Source organism: Centroberyx affinis, unplaced genomic scaffold (assembly GCF_046629955.1).
Source record: "Centroberyx affinis isolate AG114_WGS23_722 - 3 ecotype Tasmania unplaced genomic scaffold, CSIRO-AGI_Caff_v1 ptg007999l_1, whole genome shotgun sequence".
NCBI classification, from domain to species: Eukaryota; Metazoa; Chordata; class Actinopteri; order Beryciformes; family Berycidae; genus Centroberyx; species Centroberyx affinis.
In genome coordinates this window covers 1-12,073 of record NW_027284009.1, presented here as the reverse complement: position 1 = coordinate 12,073, position 12,073 = coordinate 1, and the positions used below count along the sequence as shown (strand labels likewise).

General features: G+C 44.8%; 1 protein-coding gene across 1 annotated transcript; it reads right to left on the bottom strand.

Annotated features, from left to right (window-relative positions):
* Positions 1-439: 439 nt before the first annotated feature.
* On the bottom strand, positions 440-8,444 carry LOC139639963 (retinol dehydrogenase 13-like; the record flags this gene model as incomplete). Its single annotated transcript, XM_071514132.1, has 6 exons — positions 8,337-8,444; positions 7,243-7,377; positions 6,093-6,284; positions 5,747-5,908; positions 1,563-1,682; positions 440-644 (listed from the first exon to the last, which is right to left on the bottom strand). Coding segments are annotated over exons 2-6 (692 nt in total), but the record flags the coding sequence as incomplete, so codon positions are not given.
* Positions 8,445-12,073: the final 3,629 nt, after the last annotated feature.

Genomic DNA, 12,073 nt, shown 5'->3' with positions numbered 1-12,073 from the left:
TAAATTAGTAAACTGGATAAACTAGTAAACTTGTTAAACTAGTGAACTGTTAAATTAGTAAACTGGATAAACTAGTAAACTTGTTAAACTAGAACTTGCTACCTGCCTCTTCACTTGTGGTAACCGGTGTGACTTTTCAGCAGGTACGGTTAGCTTAGCTGTTAGCCTTTACACACACACACACACACACACACTGCTTTGCAATGTTTGTCCTTGTAGGCCTCCGTAGTGCAGGTTCTGCTGTGTGTTATTTACAAATGTGTTGCATTTCTGTCGCCCTCTAGTGGTCAGAAGATTTTGCTTATTGCAGCTTTAAAGATACACTGTTTTCAGGAAGGAAAAATAGTCTACACAAACACATTTACACCTATACTAGTCCCCCTCCTACCTGAAGCCCGCCCTCCCCCCTGCCCCCACTCGAAGTCCCCCCCCCCCCTACCTGAAGTACCCCCCGCTCCTCCCCTCCAGGCCAGGCATCACGGCGCAGTAGATGGACGTCTGGCTTCCCTGTCTGGGCGTCTTCATCAGCAGCAGGGAGGGAGCGCTCAGCAGTGCCCCCAGCATGGGGAACCAGCTGTGAACGTGACGGCCCAGCTCTGTCCGGATGACCCCGGGGTGCAGGCTGAACGCCGACACCCCCGAGCCTGAGGGGGGTGAGGGAGGGGGGTGGGGGCAGTAGAGGCAGTAGAGTCAGATTCAGCTAATTTTATTCCTCACATTCTCATGGTGTTTCCCCCACAGTGAAATCGGGAGACATTGGGGAAAACGAAAGAAGATCTGGAAACGTCCGTCGTCCCACTCAGTCTATCAACGCCACTGATTGGATTTTGACTAAACGTCGCATACGTATATCTTCACATTTTTTTATATTTATTTATTTTTTCACCTATTTTGTCTTTGTCTCAGTAAGTTCTACTTGCTGTTATTTTTCGCTCCCTCATAATGATGGACATTTGTCATTCATATATTTCTGCTACAGTTGGTATTGTTAGTTGTGTTGAGTTTTACACATCATCCGCTCTGTTCTTATTTAGATTCTATTTTTCTTTACTGTATCCTGTTAATATATCTGCTGCTGCAATGACACTGCTTCCCCACAGGATCAATAACGTTTCATCTGCCTATCTCTACTGTAAAACTATCATAATAAAGGAAAAAAGCCCAAAAAATGATCTTAAAAAAAAAAAAAAAAGTTTCATCTAATCTAATCTACTGACTTCACACAGCGGCCATTTTGAACACTCGATGTGGGAAACTGTAAGAGCGAGTCCAGTCAGCTGCTGGGAACCAAGAGCATACAAACATTTATCATTTCTCTAGCCTGTAGCTAGCAGCAAACTAACTAGTAAGCTAGCTAGCTAACTTCCTGCTAAATTCAAGCAGTTGTTGTTCCTCTGATTGCTGCTAACTGTTCAGTCTATCTGAAGTCACTTACATGTTGAAGTAACAATTATTCAACTACAACTATTCCAATCTTCCAGGTAGAGTTTCCCACCCTGAGTGTTCAAAATGGCCGCCGTATGAATAAGGTCAGTGTCTAATCCAGCCTGTCAGTGTTTCACCTGTCAGCCTGCGGGCCAGCTCCCTGGTGAATAGGACATTGGCTAGCTTGCTCTGTCTGTAGCTAGCCAGCGCGCTGTACGGCTTCCTGCTGAAGAACAGGTCATCAAAATCGATTTGCCCTGCAGATAAAAAAAGTTCAACAGTTCAAAAACAGTTCAACAACAGTCCAACAGTTCAACAACAGTCCAACAATCCAACAGTTCAACAGTCCAACAGTCCAACAGTTCAACAACAGTCCAACAATTCAACAGTTCAACAATCCAACAGTCCAACAGTTCAACAACAGTCCAACAATCCAACAGTTCAACAGTCCAACAGTCCAACAGTTCAACAACAGTCCAACAATCCAACAGTTCAACAATCCAACAGTCCAACAGTTCAACAGTCCAACAGTCCAACAGTTCAACAACAGTCCAACAGTTCAACAACAGTCCAACAATCCAACAGTCCAACAGTTCAACAATCCAACAGTCCAACAGTTCAACAGTCCAACAATCCAACAGTCCAACAGTCCAACAGTTCAACAACAGTCCAACAATCCAACAGTTCAACAATCCAACAGTCCAACAGTTCAACAGTCCAACAGTCCAACAGTTCAACAACAGTCCAACAGTTCAACAACAGTCCAACAGTTCAACAATCCAACAGTCCAACAGTTCAACAATCCAACAATCCAACAGTTCAACAGTCCAACAGTCCAACAGTTCAACAGTCCAACAGTTCAACAATCCAACAATCCAACAGTCCAACAGTCCAACAGTTCAACAACAGTTCAACAATCCAACAGTCCAACAGTTCAACAGTCCAACAGTCTAACAGTCCAACAGTCCAACAGTTCAACAACAGTCCAACAATCCAACAGTTCAACAGTCCAACAGTTCAACAACAGTCCAACAGTTCAACAACAGTCCAACAGTTCATCAACAGTCCAACAACAGTCCAACAGTTCAACAGTTCAACAGTTCAACAGTCCAACAGTTCAACAACAGTCCAACAGTTCAACAACAGTTCAACAGTCCAACAGTCCAACAGTTCAACAGTCCAACAATCCAACAGTCCAACAGTCCAACAGTTCAACAATCCAACAGTCCAACAGTTCAACAGTCCAACAGTCCAACAGTTCAACAATCCAACAGTCCAACAGTTCAACAGTCCAACAGTCCAACAGTTCAACAGTCCAACAGTTCAACAATCCAACAATCCAACAGTCCAACAGTTCAACAACAGTCCAACAATCCAACAGTCCAACAGTTCAACAATCCAACAGTCCAACAGTTCAACAGTCCAACAGTCCAACAGTTCAACAATCCAACAATCCAACAGTCCAACAGTTCAACAACAGTCCAACAGTTCAACAATCCAACAGTCCAACAGTTCAACAGTCCAACAGTCCAACAGTTCAACAATCCAACAATCCAACAATCCAACAGTTCAACAACAGTTCAACAGTTCAACAATCCAACAGTTCAACAGTTCAACAACAGTTCAACAGTCCAACAGTTCAACAATCCAACAGTCCAACAGTTCAACAGTCCAACAGTCCAACAGTTCAACAATCCAACAATCCAACAGTCCAACAGTTCAACAGTCCAACAGTCCAACAGTTCAACAACAGTCCAACAGTTCAACAACAGTCCAACAATCCAACAGTCCAACAGTTCAACAATCCAACAGTCCAACAGTTCAACAGTCCAACAATCCAACAGTCCAACAGTCCAACAGTTCAACAACAGTCCAACAATCCAACAGTTCAACAATCCAACAGTCCAACAGTTCAACAGTCCAACAGTCCAACAGTTCAACAACAGTCCAACAGTTCAACAACAGTCCAACAATCCAACAGTCCAACAGTTCAACAATCCAACAGTCCAACAGTTCAACAATCCAACAATCCAACAGTTCAACAGTCCAACAGTCCAACAGTTCAACAGTCCAACAGTTCAACAATCCAACAATCCAACAGTCCAACAGTCCAACAGTTCAACAACAGTTCAACAATCCAACAGTCCAACAGTTCAACAGTCCAACAGTCCAACAGTCCAACAGTCCAACAGTCCAACAGTTCAACAACAGTCCAACAATCCAACAGTTCAACAGTCCAACAGTTCAACAGTCCAACAGTTCAACAACAGTCCAACAGTTCATCAACAGTCCAACAACAGTCCAACAGTTCAACAGTTCAACAGTCCAACAGTTCAACAACAGTCCAACAGTTCAACAACAGTTCAACAGTCCAACAGTCCAACAGTTCAACAGTCCAACAATCCAACAGTCCAACAGTTCAACAATCCAACAGTCCAACAGTTCAACAGTCCAACAGTCCAACAGTTCAACAATCCAACAGTCCAACAGTTCAACAGTCCAACAGTCCAACAGTTCAACAGTCCAACAGTTCAACAATCCAACAATCCAACAGTCCAACAGTTCAACAACAGTCCAACAATCCAACAGTCCAACAGTTCAACAATCCAACAGTCCAACAGTTCAACAGTCCAACAGTCCAACAGTTCAACAATCCAACAATCCAACAGTCCAACAGTTCAACAGTCCAACAATCCAACAGTTCAACAACAGTTCAACAGTTCAACAATCCAACAGTTCAACAGTTCAACAACAGTTCAACAGTCCAACAATCCAACAATCCAACAATCCAACAGTTCAACAACAGTTCAACAGTCCAACAATCCAACAATCCAACAGTCCAACAATCCAACAGTTCAACAACAGTTCAACAGTTCAACAATCCAACAGTTCAACAGTTCAACAACAGTTCAACAGTCCAACAATCCAACAATCCAACAGTTCAACAGTTCAACAACAGTTCAACAGTCCAACAATCCAACAATCCAACAATCCAACAATCCAACAGTTCAACAGTTCAACAACAGTTCAACAGTCCAACAATCCAACAGTTCAACAACAGTTCAACAGTTCAACAATCCAACAGTCCAACAGTTCAACAGTCCAACAGTCCAACAGTTCAACAATCCAACAATCCAACAGTCCAACAGTTCAACAACAGTTCAACAGTCCAACAATCCAACAGTTCAACAATTCAACAGTCCAACAGTTCAACAACAGTTCAACAGTCCAACAATCCAACAGTTCAACAGTTCAACAGTTCAACAATCCAACAATCCAACAGTCCAACAATCCAACAGTTCAACAGTTCAACAATCCAACAGTCCAACAGTTCAACAACAGTTCAACAGTCCAACAATCCAACAGTTCAACAATCCAACAGTCCAACAATCCAACAGTTCAATAGTTCAACAATCAACAGTTCAACAATCCAACAATCCAACAATCCAACAGTCCAACAATTCAACAATCCAACAGTCCAACAATCCAACAATCCAACAGTTCAACAGTCCAACAATCAACAGTTCAACAGTTCAACAATCCAACAATCCAACAGTTCAACAGTTCAACAGTCCAACAGTTCAACAGTCCAACAATCAACAGTTCAACAATCCAACAGTCCAACAGTTCAACAACAGTTCAACAGTCCAACAATCAACAGTTCAACAGTTCAACAATCCAACAATCCAACAGTTCAACAGTCCAACAGTTCAACAGTCCAACAGTTCAACAGTTCAACAGTTCAACAGTCCAACAATCCAACAATCTAACAGTTCAACAGTTCAACAGTTCAACAGTCCAACAATCCAACAATCCAACAGTTCAACAGTTCAACAGTTCAACAATCCAACAATCCAACAGTTCAACAGTTCAACAGTTCAACAGTCCAACAATCCAACAATCCAACAATCCAACAGTTCAACAACAGTTCAACAGTCCAACAATCCAACAGTTCAACAGTTCAACAACAGTTCAACAGTCCAACAATCAACAGTTCAACAATCCAACAATCCAACAATCCAACAGTTCAACAGTCCAACAATCCAACAATCCAACAGTTCAACAGTTCAACAGTTCAACAATCCAACAATCCAACAGTTCAACAGTTCAACAGTTCAACAGTCCAACAATCCAACAATCCAACAATCCAACAGTTCAACAACAGTTCAACAGTCCAACAATCCAACAGTTCAACAGTTCAACAACAGTTCAACAGTCCAACAATCAACAGTTCAACAATCCAACAATCAACAGTCCAACAGTTCAACAGTCCAAAGTTCAACAAAATCTACCAGAGTAGGTTAAAGGTTAAAGGTCGTACCTCCCTGGTGGGCGATGGACGACACGTTGACCACACGGCTGGGGGCGGAGCTCTTCAGCTTTGGCAGCAGCAGGTTGGTCAGCAGGAAGTGACCCAGGTGATTGACAGCCAGCTGAGTCTCAAAGCCGTCTTCTGTCAGCCACTTAGGACACATCATCACTCCTACAGACAGACAGGTGGAGGACAGACAGACAGACAGGTGGAGAGACAGACAGACAGACAGACAGGTGGAGAGACAGACAGGTGGAGAGACAGACAGGTAGATCAGTAGACTGCTGATGAAACTGGATCACAGTGTTATGACTGTTAGCATTATGATGATGCTGATTCTCATGGTAATCCTCACCTGCGTTGTTAATGAGGATGTCCAGTCGCTCCTCGCTGGCCAGGAAGTCTTTGGCGAACTGCCGTACGGAGTAGAGCGAGGCGAGGTCCAGGTGTCGGATCACCACGTTCCCGTTTCCCGTCGACCGCCGGATCTCCTCCGCCGCGTGCTCCGCCCGGGTCAGGTCCCGGCACGCCATCACCACCCGGGCACCTGGACAACCAAACAAACACACCTCCAAACGTCTGTGTGTGTGTGTGTGTGTGTGTCTTTCATACCTGGTACAGACAAACTTGCATTTCCAATGAAAAGCTTATGCACAAAAATACACACAACACTCACACAAACACACACACACTCACTCCAACACGGTCTCACGGCAGTTCGTGAAACAGTCACGAAAATGTAATTTATTGATTTGTGTACATGGACACGATTTTGCCATTTTTTCGTGAAATGAACACAACCTAAAAAACGTGCCTCCACCACAAATTTGAAAACGTAATTTTGGCAAATCAAACTACTTGTGCTGCGGTTATGGTTAGGCAACTAAAACAACTTGGTTAAGGTTAGAGAAATGGTTTGGTCACGGTTAAATAAGAAAAACGTTTGTTAAAAATTTAAATGTGGCTTATGGTTGAAATGTACTTTGAACACGCTGGGAATCGAACTCCAGTCATCGGCATCGAAGGCAAACGTTATGTAGCTAACCCTAACCCCCCGCCCCCCTGCCCCCCCCCGCCCCCCGCCCACAACACCCTGACTGACCACCGTTTTATTTCAATGTCAAACTACTTCCTGAGTCCTGACTGACAGGCGCAGGCACAAAAGATACTTCCAATTGAAATACATTAGTTTGAAAGTCGTGCCGAGTGTCACGAAAAAAATTTAAAAATCGTGTCCATGAACACGAATCAATAGATTAAATTTCGTGACTATTTCACGAACCGCCGTGACACCGGGTCGCAACACACACACACACACACAGGACGGTCTGATAGGAAGCGTTAATCCTGTTAATCGGCTCAGATGGTTTCGGCCTTTCTGAGGTTTACCTAGCATTACATCACATGAGTGGGGGTGGGGGGGCCGAAGGTATTAGAAAGCCATTAGAAACAGATGTGACTGGATGGAGGCGGTTCATCCCGCCCCCCAGCCCCCCCCCCCTCACCTCGGCGGGCCATGTCCCGGCTGGTCTCCTTGCCGATGCCGGTGTTTGCTCCGGTGATCAGCACCGTCTTTCCCTCCAGACGAACCGAGCAGCTACACACTCCTCCAGCAATCCACCGCCGCAGCAGCACAACACCTGCACACACACACACACACACACACACACACACACACACACACACACACACACACACCACACACACACACACACACCACACACACACACACACACACACACCACACACACACACACACACACACACCACACACACACACACACACACACACCACACATACACACACACACACACACCACACACACACACACACACACACACCACACACAGCTACCGTAACTGTGACAACAACAAGTCCTTTGTAATTTCTAACAATCTCCCAGTCTCTCCCTGTCTCTCCAGTCTCTCCCAGTCTCTCTCCCAGTCTCTCCAGTCTCTCCCAGTCTCTCCAGTCTCTCCCTGTCTCTCTCCAGTCTCTCCCAGTCTCTCCCTGTCTCTCTCCAGTCTCTCCCTGTCTCTCTCCAGTCTTTCCAGTCTCTCCCAGTCTCTCTCTGTTTCTATAACCTATAAAATACTGCTATAAATATTTGAGAGCTTTCAATTCATATTCACACTGAAAATGTCTTATTTACTTGCTTTGTTCTGAAATAATCAATGTAAATAAATAAACAAGCAAATTAACAAACAAGCAATGAATACAAATAGAGAAACAAATAAAAATGAATAAATAAGCAAAGAAATAAACAAATCAAGAAATAATAAAATAAAAAACAAAGACAAAGAAATTAAGAAATAATATGTGGATAAATAGCCTACATAAACAAAGACACAAACGAATAAACAAATAAACAAATAAACAAACAAAAAACAATCCGCTAAATAAACAGGCTAAATAAATAACCTGAATTTGGATCAATAAAGTGCATCTAATCTTAACTTCTCTTAAGCAGCTGCTTCCTCTCTGTTCATTATTCATTTATCAGCATCATAATATAATTATTAGTTTCTGTATTTATCTCCATAAACAGTAAAGTTCCTGCAGATATCAGATCAGTGATCAGTGATCGATCAGTCTTACAGATCAGCGTCAGTCCCAGCGCCGCACCGCCGCGGATCAGCCCGCTCAGCTCCGCCTCCGCGTCCGCCTCCGGCCCCGAGCCGGACCCGGACCCGGGCCAGGACCACAGCCCGGACCAGGACCCGAGCCAGGACCCGGGCCAGGTCCCGGACCACGGCAGCACCAGGAACCCGCCGGGAGCCGCTCTCATGTCGGGCAGAAACACCGGGACACACCGGCAGACCGAGAGAGACCAGACCGGACAGGATTAGACTGGAGGAGTAATCCAGGATCAGAGACAGAGAAGAGAGGAGAGGAGGGAAGGGAGCAAGGAGAGGAAGGAAGGATGGAGATAGGAAGGAAGGGTATAGGATAAATAGGAAGGAAGGATGGATGGATATAGGAAGGAAGGATAGATATGAAGGATGGATAGGAAAGAATGATAGAGATAGGAGGATACTAAATATATTTTAAAGGAGGGCGGGCTTTGTTTTTCTTAATTTTGTTCCATTTCTTTAAGGGACTTTGTGTTATTTCTATAACGTTTTCCCTTAAATAAAAGAGTGTGCTTGGTATTTATTTACTGTTTACATTTTACTGTAAAAAGAAGAGTCGGTTGTGAATTTCACTTTATTATTTTGTACAGGTCAGAGGAGAGCAGGCTTTGTATTTTATTTCTGTTATATTTGATATTTTATTTCAGAAGTAGACAGGCTTTTATTTTATTATTTTATTTTCAAAGTGGACAGGCTTTTATTTGACTTCATTATTAAGCAGACAGGTTGAGTATTTTTTTGTCATATTTGATATTTGGTGTGTTTGGTTTTCTGCTCATGTCGTTTTTGTGGAGCCAGTCTGCCAACAAAACAAAATGGCTGCAGCTTCCAGTGTTTTATTGTTTTGGCGCCTGGCTGCAGGGATATTGATGACGTCACACTCTTCTGATCAGCAGTGATTGATCCGGTCCGGGCTCCGGTCTGACCGAGTCAAACTGTCTCTTATTGTTCTTTTAAACACATTTAGCAGAAAAGCCGCGGCGGCAGCTGCAGACTGATGGACATTTTTTCCTGAAATTTGCTGCGAGCCAATCAGAAACCGCGCTGCGTGAAAAGGAACTGACGTCTCTGCGGTTTGGTCCAATCCGCGCCGCCGACGGCAGACAGGGAAGACCCGCCCCTCCGCCGTGTGTCCCATGGAGGAGAAGCGCGCCTGATGTTTCTCTGCAGCGGACTGGCTTCACTTCACGCCGCAGGTAGGAACCCGTTCACCAGCCGAACCGGTTCACCGGCCCGGCCCGGTCCGTCCTGGTTCCGCTGGGAGCCGAGACTCCGCGGGGCGGGGCGCAAAACAAACGCACCTCGGCCGGCTGGCTGCAGAGCTGCAGGCTGAACTGTGTGTGTGTGTGTGTGTGTGTGTGTGTGTGTGTGTGTGTGTGTGTGTGTGTGTGTGTGTGTGTGTGTGTTCGTTCTGCTGGTCTGACTGGGAGTTTCAGACTGGAAACTTTCCTCCCGCCAGCAAACTGTAAATTTCCCCAGTGGAAAGAAAGAAACAGCCTGGAGTTGAGGTGGGCGGAGCCACAGCGCCCCCCGCAGGATGCATGCCGGGAAATGTATTGTTTTTATTCTAGTTTCTAACATCAGATATGAGATCAGATTCATGTCAGAGAGATCAGGTTTGTGTGCAGATGGTAAACTGGTCTGAACTGGGAGCAGTGAGGTCAGATGGGACTGGATCCATTACTGATCCTTGTGGGGAAATTCAATTATTTCAGAATCAAAGTCAAAAATCCAAAACAAAGAGAGGAGGGGGGGCAGGAGGAAACAGGATGTGATCCAGACTGAGGCTGAGATCAGAATTTTTTTTTATTTTTTAATTTTCCAAAGGATACAAAAGACAAGGGGGCGGGGTGTGGGGGGCGGGGCGTGGGGGTGGTGGGTGGGTGGGTGGGGGGGGGGGTGGTACATCATCAGCCCAGTCAAGACCCTGGGTTACACCTCACATCAGCTCAGGTCCTACTCAGTCATGTGGCACATGCATACATATCTTTAAGTCACGTTAATATTCTATTATTCATGTATTCTCTGATGAGTCCACGGGGCACCGAGCCCATTCTCAGTCTCATAGTCTTTAAGGGTTCAGGCTGCACTCTCCAAGTCCTTCAGCCAGGTCTTTATTGTATCGGTCCGGTTTACAGATTTTTGTAAAGTCTGGTGCCACAATACGTTGTGTAGTTCTTGTATGTATATTTTTCACTGTATTTCCCAATATGCATACAACAGGACATTGAGGAATATGAACATTCATTATCACCTGTAAAATATCAATTACCTCAGTCCAGAATCTTTCTACCATTGGACCGGACCACAGTGAGTTCAGGTCCTCCGGTCCTCCCACAGCCATGCCAGCACAGATCAGAAGCACTTGGGTTCATTTTCCTAACTCATGTGGTGTAATATAAGTCCTGTGTATGACCTTCATTTGGATCATTTTATATCTCACACAGTTGGACATAGATGTTGAATGCTTCAATATTGAGTCCCATTGATCCACAGTGGGGGGTGAACCAATGTCTCGTTCCCATTGTATTTAGTACTTAGGCTGAGATCAGACCTGAATCAGGATCAGATCTGATTCCACTTCACTGCAGTGGAATCAGTTTGTCTGTTTGAAGCTGCTGGCTCACCTGAAGCTGGTTCACATGGTCCAGACTCCTCTCAGTCCGGTTCAAAACAGTACAGAAACTGGTTTGTTCCTCCTGGATCCCCCGCAGACTGATCTGGTCCTGGATCAGCTCCTACTGGTCCTGGAATTCCGAAAAAATCATGGAATTTGGAGATGAAGTCAGGGAATATCAGGGAATTTTCCAAAGTGTCCAGGAAAAAAAGACGTGTTGTCACTGAAAAACAACTTAAACCTGGAAGGTCCTGGTTCTGGAAAGTTCTGGACTTTCCCCTCAGGTTCCAGTGGGAACCTTCAGCAGGAGGCTGCAGAACCTTCAGAGTTTGTCTTGTTTCTTCATTCGGTCTCAGCTGACTGAGTCAGCGTCGGGTCCGGTCTAGTTCCTGGAGTGTTTTAACTCTGAATCCACTAGCTGACCTTTAACACATGGACCTTTCTGCAGCTTCGCTAACCTCACAGCTGACAGCTGATTGGCCGCAGAGCGTCAGTGAGTCTTCAGATGGAAATATCAGCTGATGTTTAAAGTGGAGGTGAAGCTCGTTACCGTGACGACACTCTGCATCCAAACCTGAAGTTCATGTAGATTTACTGGAAAAAGAAAACAGTTTGCTTTCTTTCGCTGCAGCCATGTTGGATGACCTGTGATGACATCATGTGGTTCTCACCTCACTTTAGGTTCTCCACAGAACCTGAATGGATAGAACGGTTCTTGCACTGTTTGCCATGGGAATGTAGCTAGTGCAGCATGAAATGGTGATTAAGGAATTTGAAGTGTTAGTTGCTATGGCGACAACACAGTCTGGACATTAAGGCTGTACAGTCTGTCTCACTGTGAGAGCTGAGCAGATGAGTCTGTCAAACTGTCAGAACTCAACAGGAAGCTAACGTTAGCGACGAGGCTAACGTTAGCGACGAGGCTAACGTAGCTTCATCACAGACTGGACTTCTCTCTCTAGCTCTTCTAGTCAACATTAGCATGTTAGCAAAGCTAGCTGGTCAGCATCATCACACAGGTTCCTTATCTTAATACAGCCGCTTAAATGCTATAAACTAACGTAGCTTAGCCTTCCTTTAGTGGA